At 43.5% G+C, this 15,656-nt stretch overlaps 1 protein-coding gene across 1 annotated transcript; it reads right to left on the bottom strand.

The window, feature by feature from the left end:
• Nucleotides 1-4,405: 4,405 nt before the first annotated feature.
• Nucleotides 4,406-14,660, bottom strand: CLRN3 (clarin 3). The gene is made up of 3 exons (XM_027705738.1): nt 14,312-14,660; nt 7,616-7,795; nt 4,406-5,811 (listed from the first exon to the last, which is right to left on the bottom strand). The coding sequence occupies exons 1-3, from the start codon at nt 14,538-14,540 to the stop codon at nt 5,537-5,539; spliced, it is 684 nt and encodes a 227-aa protein (XP_027561539.1). The 5' UTR covers nt 14,541-14,660; the 3' UTR covers nt 4,406-5,536.
• Between the last annotated feature and the right edge of the window lie 996 nt (nt 14,661-15,656).

Genomic DNA, 15,656 nt, shown 5'->3' with positions numbered 1-15,656 from the left:
AGAGGATGTTTTTATTGATACCCTACTGATCAAGAAATATAAGTGAATGTTGCCTTGGTTACCTTTGCAAAACACAGCATTTTTTTTATTTATTTGTCACACTGGGACTGTATAAAATCCCATTTTTTCTCTTTGAATCTGTATTTCTAACCATTATTAACCAATAGCTTTGGTAACTCTGGTTAGGTGGCTTTGAAAATCTTGTAGCCTCCTATGCCTCTGGTCTTTGGTTGGGGTATTTTGTTTGTTTGATTGTCTGTTTGGTTTTTTGGTTTGGTTTGGGTTTTTGTTTTATTTTGTTGTTGTTTTGGAAATTTACCTCTTTCAATACCAGGAATTAACCAAAAAACCTTTTCCAGTGTACACCCACCACTCTGCTGTACCCCCTGTGCTCATTCCCAGGGCACCCACAGAGTTGGGGTGTCAATTAGAGCCTTAAAATTAATGTATAATTTCAGTGATGTTTTTAATTCGTTTGGCTTTCTGGTTTTCTTTTTTCCCCGTGTCTCAAAAGAAGGTGTGGAAATATAACATTTCTTTGCACGTAGAGTTAGGACAGGTCTCCCTGTCCCTCCATCTCTGTTTCACTGTCCCATTCACAGGGAAATAAAGCAGAAAAGCAAAGCCAAGGCTGGCAGTGAATCCTAGGAAGGAGCCTGCTGCCCTCTGATGGCTCCTGAGGCAAACAGCCTCAGGAAAATGGGAATAAACACCTGAGAGGATCCCCCTTATTTTCCTAGAAAAATTCTCCTTTAGGCACAGGAGCAGAACCCAGATGTTCACCTGAACAGGAAGGGATAACTCAATGTCCTGAATTATTGCAGCAAATGCTGTTTTGTGGGGTTTTATTTTCTTATTTCTCATTCTTCCAAGAGGTTTTGATGTGGTTTGGCACCTGCTTCTCCTGTAGAAGCCCCTTAATGCCTGGAGTTCATGGCCCTGAGACAACTGGGTGATTCAGGATTGTTTGTGTGTCCAAGGCTGGGCTGGATGGGATTTGGAGCAACCTGGTCTGTGATGATGAGATTAAAAGGTCACTTATCAGGTAAGTGGCTTCCATGGCTTTGGAAGCACCTTTTCCAAGTTAAATTACAAAATAGAAGAGCTCTGGAATTATCCATCTCCTGAGGAGAGAGCAGGTGGACCATCCAGGACAGGGTTGGCCCTGCCAGGCAAATATGTGGGATGAACAACAGGAAGCAAAGTCCAGGTATCTGTTGGCTGAATTAAAAGCTCAGGAGAAGGGATTGTGCATCCTCCCATCAGAGGAAATAAAAAAGAGGAAAACACAAAAAAGAAAGGATGCAACCTAATCCAACCTTGCATTAGGTTTTAGGATATCAAAAAAGAATTGGGCTGGCTCTTGCCAACCAGGCAGCCTTTGGAATGAATGGAGCTGTGTTCAGTGCACTTATCCTCCTAATGAGGACAAATTCTGGCAGTTTCCCCTCAGGTGAAAAGGGAAAAGCTTGCACTGTCAGCCTGATGCACTCCTGAAAGAAAAATCAAGCTCTCATCTTATCTAAACCCGGAGTAATTTTACACATTCATCACTTGCCAGTAGCTGAGTGTTGCTTTTCAGCAGGAGCTGTGTCTGAGCAGGTCAAGGGAAGGATCCTGGCTGAAAGATGAATCCCTGCTCCAACATCAGATTCCAGCTCTCAGCTCAATGGGGCCAAGGCAGGGTGTCACCAATGTGCTCCTTGCCTTGTGCCCCAGGTCAGAAGGTGGCTCAAATGCCAAAAACTGAGCTTGAGTAGAGAGGAACAAGAGGTGGATTATCTAGCCAGGCAAACAGTGGCTCCCATCTGCTCCCCTTTCTTCCTTCTTTTTCTCCCCAAAGGAAAAATCCAAGGCAGTCCCTTCCTCCCAGTCTGTGCTGACATATCCACAGTGGTTATTCTGATTAAATAAGTGACTAATTTCTCTCTGGCTAAATAAATCACTTGAATGCATCTATGATCATTATTGAACTACAGGCTTTAAAATAATCAAATATAACATGAACTTGATAATACATTCTCACCTCTCTTTCTATAGGGGGATAGGAGAAGGAGGGATGGTTTTAAACTGAACAGGAGAGATTTAAGTTAATCAGGAAGAAATTCTCCCCTGTGAGGGTGGAGAGGCCCTGGTACAGGTTGCTCAGAGAACCTGTGGCTACCCCTGTATCCCTGGAAGTGTCCAAGGCCAGGCTGGACGGGGCTTGGAGCAACCTGAGATAGGGGAAGGTGTCCCTGATCATGGCAGGGGGTGGAACAAGGATGAGCTTTAAGATCCCTTCCAGCCCAAACCAGTCTGTGATTCTTTTATGCAAGATCTACTTTAGCTTTTCGGTTCACTCTAAAAGTTTCACACTGGATAAAAGTTACACCAAATGCAGAAACAGTAGAAATGCAGAATAAAGGCAGTAAATTATCAGTCACCTTAATGTTTAGCAGCAGCTGAAAACATTTAATAAGACACATTGCAAGCCTCACAGCAGGCAAATGCAATAATTTCTGATGTAGGCACAGCTACTTGACAGCACAGCAGAGGCTGCTTAACTTCACAATTACAGAAAAAAAGAGACAGTGCAGCTTTGCTGTTACCCACAGGCAAAGAGACTCAGTCAATAAAACCAATCCCTGTCCCCCAGGAGCAATTCTGCTAAAGAGTCATCCAGCTCCTGCTATTTAAAAATCTCAGCTGGTAGGAGAACTGCCAGAATTAACAATCAATGTTCTAAATCAAGCACAGGATCGCCAACACAGTAATGATTTTTACTACAGAGAATTAAAAATAAATATTCCCCTTGCAGCCCTGAGGCAGGTTTGGGTGGTGGGTGAAAGGGAGGAGAGCCTGAAACCAGGATGACCAGGAAAATACTTCATCAAATCCCAGAATGGTTTGGGTTGGAAGGGACCTTAAAGTCCATCCCGTTCCACCCCCTGCCACGGGCAGGGACACCTTCCACTAGCCCAGGTTGCTCCAAGCCTCATCCAACCTGGATGGAGATGCAAAATCCAGAGGCATCAGGAAGCCAAAGGTGAGATGGACATGTAACTCTTCCAGCAAGTCAACCCACTACTCCTTAACTGTCTGCAGGGAATTTCCTATATTTCAGTTCATATTTAATACTTATAAAACTTTCAGGGTCTTTCTGCCTAGATTTGGTTGGAAGGGACCTTAAAGCACTGCCATGGGCAGGGGCACCTTCCACTATCCCAGGTTGCTCCAAGCCCAGTCCAACCTGGCCTTGGACACTTCCAGGGATGGGGCAGCCACAGCTTCTCTGGGTGACCTATAAATTCTAACACCCCCCACTGCACACAGCGCTTTGCTGTGACTTTGCAGGGCTGTCGGGGCATTTTAGGGAAATGCAGGGTGAAAAGCTGGTGACGGGTCTGTGTGTTCCCTTCTCCCCACGTGCCTCACGCTTCCCCAGCCGAGGTTGGGTGAGTTCAGCCGTGCAGGGATGTGCAGCCCCTCCCGGGGGGCACCACGGGGAGCTCTCGCCTTCCTCGGCTTCATCCCCCCCCTTCTCCATCTCCATCAGCAGCATCTGCCACGCTGACAGCCTGGCACGAGGCAGAAGGGGGGGTGGCACAGGGCTGAGAGGATCGTTTTGAGCTTGAGAAGGGAAATCCTGTCCTTAGTTTGAAATAAAACATTGAGACAGAGAATCTCAAGGCAGCCTTGTTAGCCGCTTACAACTTCAACTCCTATTAAAATTAGATTTTTTAATGTTGTGATGACTTTGATGTGTAGTTCACATCAAAGCAGGGGAGTTCTTATTATCCAGTGCCCTTCCAGTGCCACGTGTCCCCCCCACCTCACAGCTGCAAATATCTGCATGCAAACAGGAGACCTCCAGGCTGGTTTTTAACAGAGCCACGTGCTTCAAACAGGCATGCAAAAGTAGGATTTATTTTGTTTTTCGGCTCTCTCATAGGTATTAGTGCTTCAGTGCAACAGAAATTCCCAGGCAGTGGCAAACCACTGCTTTCCAAAGCAGGAATTCTTGCTCCTCCCGTGTTACGACTTTATTTCTCCGTGAGGGCTGCTCCGAGTGTGAGTGTGCTGTGAGATGGATGCTGGCTGGGCCCAACAGTGACAGCTGAACGCTGAAACTGTGTGAAAATTTTTGCAGCCAAAGCAAAACTGGCAAATGTTTGGCCTTTTGCCACTGCAGCACCCAACTGTTTCACTGCAATGTTTACAGCTCTCACAGGCAGGGCTCTGTCAGCACTGCAGAGCAGGTAACATCCCTGACTTTGCTGACCTCAAGTCTTAGAAACACTTTTTTATTTCTATTTTTTTTCCCCCATTCTGCCCTCATCACCCTTTTAGCCAAATGCATAAGCGGGATGAAAAATCCCCCTGCTTTGATTCCTTTGAGAGAGGACAGCTGCACCAAGTGTTGTGTGCTTTCATCTTGAAACTTTATTTTTTGAGATAAATAGTGAGAAGTCACCTCTTGTATCTTCTCATCTCCTCTTCAAAATGCTTTTTTATCTCCACGAGCACCTCTGGTATCACAGGACAGATACCACACATGGCAGTGAAAATCATAATATGAAGGAAAATGAGTCTTTTTTTTTCCTTCTTAAAGGAACAAAACCAGCTCTCCTGGTTGAAGAGGAGCAGAAGGTGCTGGCCAGTTTTGCACAGTGAACTTCTCCTGGGACACGTGCTCCAAGCATGGTTTTGCACTGTGACATCTATCCCAAGGTCACATTCGTCTGCTCACTGTCCCCTGAGGGAACAGGAAGGGAGATCCCTCACTTCTGTGCAGTTCTATAGCTGTGTGTCTTTATGTGCATATTAAATACTAATTAAACCAGGCATGGGGATGGTTCTGGCTGTAAATCATCACTAATAAAGGTTGTGTCAGGGCAAGGTGACAGCCTGGGTTGTGTGTAGGTGAGGGGACAGGCACACCTGTCCAAGGTGTGGCTTTGCCCTTTGCTCTTGGCAGGAATCAAAGGTCTATAAACAGCCAGAAATAGGATTTTCCTAACGTTTCTACAAATTATTAACTTGTTGATATTAGACTCCTATGCTGTCACAGAATTATAGAATTGTTTAGGTTGGGAAAGCCCTCCAACCATTCCCCCAGCCCTGTCAAGGCCACCACTACCCCATGTCCCCAAGTGCCACATCCACACAGCTTTTAAATCCTTCCAGGGATGGAGAATCCACCACTGTCTTCTGTAGACTTTATCCACAAGTGCTCACACTCCTGCCCACGGACAGGAGCCTCCCCGAGTCCCTGTGGTCACCTGGGCAGTTCCACAGGGACCTGCAGGAGAAGATCCTTAAGCAGAGAAAGGACAAAATGAAGCACCAACACTTTAGTGACCATTTCTCATCATCCCAAGGGATATTTCTGCCCCTTGAGATCTCAAAGGGTGAAGCAGAAGGCAGCTAAAACCAAAATTGTGTCTTCAAACCAATTTGTTAATTGAACTGCACACACAGTTCAGTTTGAATGGAAATTAGTTGTCCACATTAAATAGTCATTTTCCTTTGCACCCTCTTTTCTGTGGTGTCCTTAAAACAGAATGACATCTTTTGGTGCATTTTCAATGGGTCTTTCCTGCTCTTTCTTCTTAGAATATCTTGCATGGTCATAGAAATATATGATGATGAGAGAAGCAATGTTCAGGAAAAGGACGAGCAGCATGATCCAGTAGGAATATCCATAACTGTGCTGAGATCTGATGTGACTCTGCAGAGAGGTGGAACATCCATGGGCCAGTTCTTCAGACAGGCTGTGTGCTTCTACATTCACAGGGAAAAGTATCATGGCTATAAGTACGAGGATTCCTAGAAAACAGAAATACAAATATTAGAGGTGAAACCATAGTGGTATTTAAGTAGCTGTTTGTAAAGAGTCTACTTAAATTGGTTAAATGCCTGCACTAGGACAAAATATTTTCCACTAGTAAATTATAAGGGCATTTATAGAATTTTTGTCTGACCTAATAATATCTGCCAGGTGTCTTGAAACAGGCAATGATACCATCTTCTAAAATTACTGGGTTCTCACTGATTATTCTTAGACAAAGCCATTTAATTTAACCTTTTTTCACCGAATTTAGTGCTGATGAGTATAATATATTCATAGATTATCTATGACCCCAAATCCATGGGGTGGGGCAGTATCACAGCTGGATAAACCCTGGTCTGGGTTCAGAGTTGGCCCAGCTTTGCTCAAGAGCTTAAATTTAGAGACCTCATGTTCTCTCCAAGTCAAATTATTTGATGACTCTGTTAGGAGCCAAAATTCAATGTCTTCTTATATCTATATCTATTTCTTACAGCCTTCCAAGTGTTAAAGGAGTTCGCTTACTTTGACATTTAGCTAAATAATATTTTTACATCCCCGCTTTCATTGTGCTCTGAATATTGGTGGAAATAGTTCCATTCCTTTCCTCCAGGTACATCATCCTACATAAGTTGAGGCTGAAACAGGTTCAGTTTTTTTTCAGGAGGGACTTTCAGGCCATCTGGTAAGAGAATTAGGAACCTCCAAGATAACCTCCCACATCAAATGATGTGTGATTGTTCATAAAAATACACCCACAGCAAAATAGGCTTCCAGGTCACAGCACTCACAGGGCTGCACAAAGGAACCACAACCCTCAGCCAGCATGGGGGTTTATTTTCTCACCAATATTTATTTTTGCAAGTCCATGGTCCTTTCATTTCAGGTCAGAGCTTGCAGATTCAGGGTGCTCAGAAAAGGAACAACCTCCTCATGTGACAAGACAATGATCTGCTTGTCTCAAAAGCGAGTAATTGTCTGATTTAGGCATTTGTTCCCTTTTCTTACTGCATTTCACAGCTGTTTCTGCATCTATCTTTATGTGATGTGTTAAAAAAGAGGGGAGTTTCATACCCCCACCCGTACTTGCTGTGATTAAAACTAAATTTATCTATACAATTCCCTTTCCACCAAAGTCTGATTTTTGATGATGGTGCTGCTGGGGACACACCTCCCTGTCATTGTCAGACCTGAAGAGCTTTTGAAGGGTAAAAATGCTCTTGTTGAAGTACCCTGTAATCAGATGTCTTAAAAGGAAATTATTCAAGTGCAAACCTATTATTGGAGGAACACATAATCCTCTTGAGACAAATTGAGTGTGAGAGCTGGAATCATTGCCAGCACATGACCAGGAGGGCAGGAGGATGTGTTGGGAGCAGCCAACCAGGTGAACCTGGGGTTGCACCTTCAGGGAGCCCTTTGTCAGGGTTCAGGTTCTAATGACTCAGTGTCTCTAACTTTTTTTTTTTTTATTCTTAGGGAATGTTAAAACTTACTTTGATCTGTGAAAGTGTTTTTTAGAGAAGGAAGTAAAGTTTGCCGTGGCTCAGTCCTTCTAACTGCTGCTCCCCATATATACTATTATATAAATATAATTTTACTACTATATGATACAGTTTTACTGGTACTTAAAAGGTAGTTTTCAGGTGTCCCAGAAGACACAGTTAAAAATTAAACCCACTGAGAAAAATGCTTTTCCAAGTCTTTCCTTTTCCAGATGTATATTTCTTAATCTTGGAATCAAGGTATTCACCCAAAGGTGGACAGGAAGTGGGATGGGATGGGATGGGATGTGTTACTCACCACATATGGAATTCCAGGTGTAGACTCCAATGGGTCCCAGAAATGTCTGGTAGGGATTGCTGACAGCATTGGTGCAGGTGAATCCCGAGCTCAGAAGGGAAGTCAGTAAACTGAGAACCAGAATCACAATAATGGCAACGTTGGTGCCTTTTGTCTTGGTGCTGCTCAGGGAATCTGCAACTGAAACACAGGGGCTCAGCATGGAGAAGGGACAGGAGGAGAGGCCGCGGCCTCAACGTGTGTCAGGGGACGTTTAGATTGGATATTAGGGAAAATTTATTCACTGGAAAGGGTGGTCAGGCACTGGAAAAGGCTGCCAGGACAGTGGTGGAGTCCCCATCCCTGGAAGTGTTCAAAAGACACGTGGATGTGGCACCTGGAGACAGGGGTTAGTGGTGCTGGGTTAAAGGTTGGGATTAATGTTCTTAGAGGTGTTCTCCAATCTTAATGATTTTCTGATAATCAGCCTTCCCCTCGTGGTCTGGTGGACTCTGACAAGTTTATGACTTACTGATGTGGCTGTAATTAAAAGCTGATAAACAGAGACTTGATTGATCTGTAGAGATCAGGATGTAAAGGAACAGTAGGTCTGGGCACAGCACATGAACCCAAAGCCCACATGGGGTGAAGGTACACAGGGCAGAAAAAAGTGCATGTCTGCTACTCCTGCAGGCACAAAAACCTCCTGGGCATTGGCTGGATAGGAAACTTCTCTTCCTTAATACTTCCGTAAAAATTTCCTCTTGATGTGGCCAGACAGAAATTTTATGCTTAACTGGACCAGAAAACCAGGTGTTCCTCTGCCCATGTCTGGTAAATTCCATAATTATTTAAAACTGCTCCAACTGCAGGTTATTGTCTCTTAGTATGGCATCAGTTTCCCTCCCATGGAATAAATTTGACAAGAAGAACAGCTTCTAAGGCAATACAACTCTCTCAGGAAGGGCCAGGTGGATTTGCAGGAATAATGTAGCTAAGCATGGTCATACATGGACAGGTGAGGAGGGTTGAGCTCATACCCTGAGTGGATCTGTCTCTATGCCCTGCAAAAAAAAAAATTGGTGGAGGCAGTCCTTGCTCCCTTCTTTTAAAAGAAAGGAGCAACTCCTACTTTGGAGATGTTATTGGATGCCCTGAGACTCCTGACCCTGTAGCTCATCATCAGATCTGCTGCATCTGCAGCTTCAGTGTGGTGATGTTCCTTTTCCCACTTCTCATTCTCTTTCACCCCTAAATCCACTGAATTTTAAAATTAATTTCTTGTGTATGTAGTTTTTGGGACGAGCTGGGGCATCGTGTTCAGGGGTAAAAATCCCTCCCTGCTGCTCCCACTCTGAGCTGAGCAGTTCCTCAACTACTCAGGGTGAGTAACTCTTAAAACACAACTCCTTAGATTTTGCTTGGCTCGGGCTTTTAAATTAAGAGCCCTGCTCACAGGCACTGCTTCTGTAAAGGAGGGAAGATGGGAAAAACAAAAATACAAATCGGGGGTATTTTTTCATTAATTCAATGTGATGAAGATTTCAGTGCAAGCTCAAACACCCCGTGTGCATTATATCTCTAAGCCTACACCGGCTTAAAATAATAACTACAGCAGCCAGGCCTGTTTAAAATTAAGAATAGAGAGCACATTTGCTGGCCACTGATCCTGCAGCTTGTGTGGAGCTTGTGCCTGGTGTCCAGGGAACGACTGGACGTGGCACTCAGTGCCCTGGGCTGGGTGACAAGGTGGGGATCGGGCACAGGGTGGACTTGATGGGCTGGGAGGGCTTTTCCAATCTCAGGGATTCTGTGGCTGGGTATATGGAGTGTTGTGGCTCCCACAGGGCAGAGCTTTGTGGTCACATGGTGGCCCTGGGGCTTCTGTTCTCAAGGTCTCCACCTTGAGATCAGATCCTGGCCCCTCTCCTTTTGGCTCCAGCATATTACAGTTCACACACACAGGCCATTGCCCTCTGTAGTTTCTGGAGCTGCAGGAGTGTCTGGCCATATGTTCATGGCACATGTTCAACCCCTCCAGGACTGCCATCAATTGTATTGATTTTTTGCCTCAATCCTCCCAGTCGTTCCATAGGTTGCTGATAATAAGAGACACAATATCCTCAAAGTGTAATTGCAGTATAGCCGTGTTGAGATATATTGTTTTCCTCTTTTCAATTTAAAGATTGAAAAAGCAACTGCAATTTGCCTGTGGCTGCCTGATGTTGTAACAAATACAATGACAATGTTTTCCAGCTCTATTCAAATGGGTGTTGTGATAGACAGACGGGTAGGAAAATTCCCCTTCTATTCTGCTCTTAACACAAAGCCATTACTGCAAAGCATTCAGGTAGTGCCTAAATGGGAGAAATCATAGCAGGAAAAAAAGTACTAAAAACCCCATAAAGAGAAATAAACATCATAAAAAGAAGAGCTATTGGGAAGAAATGAAAAGGAGAACTTCTCTTTCATTTTATGTAATAGTGCAGGTAGAAGTTAATGTCTGTTTGAGGCAAGGATGTGTTATGGAAATCAGTTGTAAATGTAAGCAATTTTCCTAGAAGAACAGGAAAGAAGGGCTTCCAGGGGCTATCACTCAATTAAATGGAAGTGAGCACGCTGCTGGTTGTTCCTGCACTCAGGCTGAAGCAGCCTGGGCATCACCTCTGATGTATTTCTTGCACAAGATGTAAGTCTGGAGCCAAACCAGCCAGGCTTGTGTAATTTCCCTCTGGCAGCCTCACTTAATTTTATCACTCAGAACATCTCCAGGATTGACTGCCTACACCTATTGCAGCCCCTAATTGATCTTGTTTATCTCTGACAGTGATCAGCAGTTTAGGGGATGTCATTTTATCAGACTTCAGCTGTTGTAACAGCACAAGGCTAAAGGGTTTAAAGAAAATGTTGTTTTCGTGGCAGCAGATTTTTTTTGCCCTAAATAAAGTGGTCTGTGCAAACTGAAGGAGCTGATCTATTTGAGTGGGGTCAATAGTAACCTGCAGCATCTGTGTAAAATAACCTCATTCTACAATGGAAACAGAGGGGTTTGCCCTGCCCAAGTCTCTCCTTATTTTCCTGTATCTTTTTTTTTCCCCCATCCTTAATTCTTATATATTTGGATAGAATTTCCCAAACTTCTACTGACCTGAGTCAGCCTTCCAAGCAGTCTGATCTGGCAGCTTTTGTGAGCTCTCTGATCACTTATGACACATAATGAATTTGTCATTAAAAAAAAAAAAAGAGCCAAACAACCAAAAAACCCCAAGCAGAGTTCAACTGAGCTTCCCAGCTTCCAGGAGATCCCACAGCACACCTGGAAACTGATTTTCAGGTATTTGTCATGTCATTTAAAAGTTAGAAAGTGAATTGATTCCTCTCTGCTTATAGCAAATTTCAAAGGCTTCCTCGTGTTGTTGGCCTTGCTGGCTGCAAACAGTTGGATAAATCCTGATGTTCCAGGACTCTTCTGGGTGTGCCTCTTCCTGGGCCTTGCTCAACCTCTACATGGACACAAGCAGAGCTGTAAACAAGCTCTTACAGGCTGTTACATTCGTAGGTGGTTCCTTGCTAAGAGAAATCATTAAAACAGCTCATGAAGACTGTAAGGACTTTGGTTATTAAATAACTTTTACGTTTTGCCAGACCATTCATCCCCAGAGCCTGGGAAGTGGCTGTTTTGATTTATTGCTCTATTAAGGTTATTCCTGGCAGTCTGTTAAAGAGACACCCTGACTTGGGCAGGTCATGCACAGCCACGGTGCAGAAAACATGTTTGTCTTTCATCTTTACGCTCAGAAATTTCTTTTAATGCTGTGGTTTCTACAAGAATAAGTTAAGTTTTTTGTAAAGGCTGTTGATGACCTTTTGAATGGCCATTAATAAAAACCAACCTGGTCTATTGCTAACAAATATTTCATATCCCCAAGCTATCACCTTTGATTTGCTCTTCTATAATTTCCATCCTCCTTTTTTCACACCCAAATATGACAATGCCATTTGAGAAACACACATGGGGTGCACAGCAGGGCCCCCCAGCAAGGACACAGTTGCTGAGTGATGGATCACACTGTGAGTTAAAAGGATGTTTCTAATTCCTCTTAGTGATGTCTGAAACATTAGAGTGGAGAAAGCACATCACTTTATTTCTCCATAAAACAGGAAACCAATTTACTTAAGAATCAGCAAAGAAAAGACATTTACTGTCTTAGGAGGACCTGTCTATATGAAGTTAAAATATTATGTATGTAATTCTGTGAAGTACCTTCCCTATTTCAAGTATGTATGGAATAGGATCATAGAATAGAATGGTTTGGATTGAAAGGGACAGTAAAGACCATCTCATTCCACCCCCTGCCATGGGCAGGGACACCTTCCACTAGCCCAGGTTGCTCCAAGCCCCGTCCAACCTGGCCTTGGACACTTCCAGGGATGGGGCAGCCATAGCTACTCTGGGGAACCTGGACCAGGACTAAGAATTTCTTCCATAAATGACAATATAAAACATGACAATAATGCCTAGTATGGAGCCTAAGAACTAATTTAAAATCAGTTCATCTTCCCTTGGATATGTGCCCAACTGAACTAGGGAGGGATGTGGGCAAACCCATCTTTGGACTGTTCTTAAAGCATCACTTTCCTTCAGCAGCTGTGGGAAAACAACTCCTGAAACTCACTTATTTTGTTCATCCCTATAACTGATATGTGAGAATTGAGATAACTTCCTCTAAATGTTTATCTGATAAATGATAATCACAAAGCCCCAAATCTGGTGGGGGAAAACCCAACACCACTGAGACGCACGTAAACGGTGCAAGAACCAAAACTCTTCACTGATACAAGTGTTGGGTGAGAGTCCTTTTCATTGATTTTAATCAAAATTGACCTGTTGGTAACACCCAGGCCCTGGGACTGGGCTGTGTGAGCCGCTGTACAGACAAAGAGAAGACACATGCCCTGAATTCCAGCCAACCTGTGTCCTCACCCTGCAATCAGCTCCTCCTGGGAGGACTCCAGGTTTCACATGGAGCCCAGTTAAAATCAGCAAGGAGCCTGCCCACATGGCACAAGGTCTGGGGCTTGAGCCAACTGCCATAGGGTGCTAGAACCATATAGAAACCATTTTTATTAATGCATATTTACTCTTCTAAAAATACTGTGATTATTCTGACATGACTGTAAGTAAACCAGGTTTAAATGCCTGGTTTGTGTGGGTTTGTGTTTGTTACATGACAATCTCAATCCACGCTCCATGTTTTGCTGGGAGTGCTGCTGTGTCCAGGTTTTCATGGCAATCTAAATGTTCTCATGACAACATGAATGTTCCCAAGAGAACTGACTTGTGTAACACAGCTTTGCCACCGTGGGAATTTGGGTGCCTGTTTGTACAGGGTCAGTTTCTGTGATAAATTAAGTTGGGAAAGACCTGGGAGATGGGAACGACCTGCAGGCTTAGATCTGCTGTGCTCTGCCTTGGTGGCTTCTCTGGGACATCTCACAGCAGCCTACCAAAAAAGGAAAATATTTCTTGAAGTATCTTAGAATCCTGGACTGGTTTGGGTTGAAAGGGACCTTAAAGCCCATCCAGTCCCACCCCTGCCATGGGCAGGGACACCTTCCACTAGCCCAGGTTGCTACAAGCCCCATCCAACCTGGCCTTGGACACTTCCAGGGATGGGGCAGCCACAGCTTCTCTGGGCAACCTGTGCCAGTGTTTTACCACTATAACTGTAAAAAAATTATTCCTTTACCACTTTAATTGTAAAAAATTTCTTCCTTTTATCTATTTTAATTCTATAGCTCGTGTTTTCAAAACCATTTGACCTACTCTTCCAATTTTTGTTAGGTTTCTTCTGACTGGCTTTTTTCCCCTTTCACACGTGTCATCAGCATTATTGCTTTGAACGTGGTGTGACAGCAAGACAGATAAAATGAGTGCAAACCCTTGATCCTTGCAACAGCTTTCAGGCTTATCTACCTTTGGGTGTTGTTTTACATGTTTTGTTCTTTTTCTTTCAGGAGTCTTAAAACCTTTTCCTATAAAATGATGCTAATTTGGTAGCCGGTGGAAAATGTTTTAAATCAAACAATAAGTTTAACATAATGAAATTAAATGAAATCTTGGAAGATGAATTAGGTTTTTAAATCCCTTAATAAAGTGGTAAGTGTTGCTTTTCTGTTCCTCACTGAAAACTTCTGCAAATGAAAGCCAATTTTACATAAAGTTCCCATTTTTTATTTTTCCCTCATTCCAAAGGGAACGAGGTAATTATACAGGTGATTAAAATAAGTTGTTATTGTCAAGAATGCTGCAGAATTTCCGTGCTTTTTGGGAGTCTTATTTTATACCATCCCCGGACTGTTCTACAGTTGTTCTTGGTCTCACAGTATTATAGTTATAGATGAACATAAGAATGAGCTGCGGGTCCTACGCCTGACACTGATATGAGTAAGAAGATTTCAGGTTTACATTAGATATTGGGAAGAAATCCTTCCCTGCAAGGGTGGTGAGGCCCTGGCACAGGTTGCCCAGAGAAGCTGTGGCTGCTCCATCCCTGGAAGTGTCCAAGGCCAGGTTGGATGGGGCTTGGAGCAACCTGGGCTAGTGGAAGGTGTCCCTGCCCATGGCAGGGGGTGGAACTGGATGAGTTTTAAGGTCCCTTCCGATCCAACCATTCTGTGACTCCCAGATCCATTTCCAGGTGTAACACCACTCACCTTGGAAGGTCTTTTTGGACACCTGAATTCCTGCTTCAACAAACTGTTCACAGGTGCCACTGAAGAGTCCATAGTCGAGGCTGATGGTGACGCTGGTGTTGGTGCGAGAGAAGAGAACCTCGCTGCTCACCCACTGCTGCGTCGCCAGCACTACACAAATCAGCACAAAGGAGGAAACACAGGTACAAAAAGCAGATGCAAACATGGTTGTTTTCTTCCTGGAAGGCATCTTGGCAGAGATTTTTCCACCAATTCAGGATATTTTGTTCCCTTTAGTCCAGCTACCATGGGTTTGTTTCCTCCTCCTTGCTGTCCGGGCTCTGTGCTCACAGAGAGTTACCCTGGTAAACTTTAAGTGAACAGCAGTGGTAATAAAAGTGTAAAATAATTGAACTTTGGTCTGGGGAAAAGGTGTTGCCATAGTTACAACGCCACCAGCCTGGCAAAGTCTGGTAGGGATCACTGGCAGATGATTTATGATCCTTGACAAACCAGCACTTCCCAGGTCGTGCCTCTGGGCTCATCCAGAGCCTCGGCGTGTTCCCAGCTCACCTCACGCCTTCTGGGAGAGTTCTGAAGTTTTTCTATTTAAAATCCTGATAAACAGGTTGGAAAGGTGTTTTTCTAAATCTGTATCTAATGTGTTATGGTAAAAAGTCATAAAATGTTCCTTCTCTGTTCACATTCCCAGTTTGCTGTGATCAGACCAACTCTCCCTCTTGTGAGACCTCCTAAATTCTTTAAATTTGTGAAAACACTGGGTTGGTCTTGGATTTTGGTGGGGTAATGACATTTTATCTCCTGCTGTCAATAGAATATTTTCTAAGAAAGAGCCTTTTTCCTAATTAAATTGCACATATTTTCTCACAATAACTCCTTCCCCCTTTTTATTTTTACCTTCTTTTTGTCAAGGAGGAAACCAATACCTTGAACAGGGATTCATTTCAATGAAGTAGTGGATATGTAAAGGGAGCAATCCTGAAGAAAATCTGTTCTGGACTATAAAGCAAGAGAATATATTAATTTCTTCAGCCCAAGTTGACCTAAACAAAGACAAAAGACAGTAAGAAAATGACATTGAACAGAACCTACGTTGCTTAATTAAAAGACTGAAGCCAAATTTCTAGAATTTGAGGTGAACTCAGCACCAGGGTCCCTGTTTTTTGGGGATGAAACCTGAAATATAAATTAATAATCTATTGTCAGGCTAACAGAGAATCCATTAGCTTTTATTTCTATTATGTCCTTATTCCACACTATACTAAACCCGAGCTCCTGAATGATCCAGAGTTTTTTAATTAACCTTTGGGGGGAAACTAAATAAACCTGTGGAGTTCTTGTCCTG

Source organism: Neopelma chrysocephalum, unplaced genomic scaffold, assembly GCF_003984885.1.
Source record: "Neopelma chrysocephalum unplaced genomic scaffold, ASM398488v2 Primary Assembly neopelma1_347, whole genome shotgun sequence".
In the NCBI taxonomy this organism is placed as follows: Eukaryota; Metazoa; Chordata; class Aves; order Passeriformes; family Pipridae; genus Neopelma; species Neopelma chrysocephalum.
The sequence above is the reverse complement of the archived record's forward strand: the minus strand, read 5'-3'. Positions and strand labels throughout refer to the sequence as shown.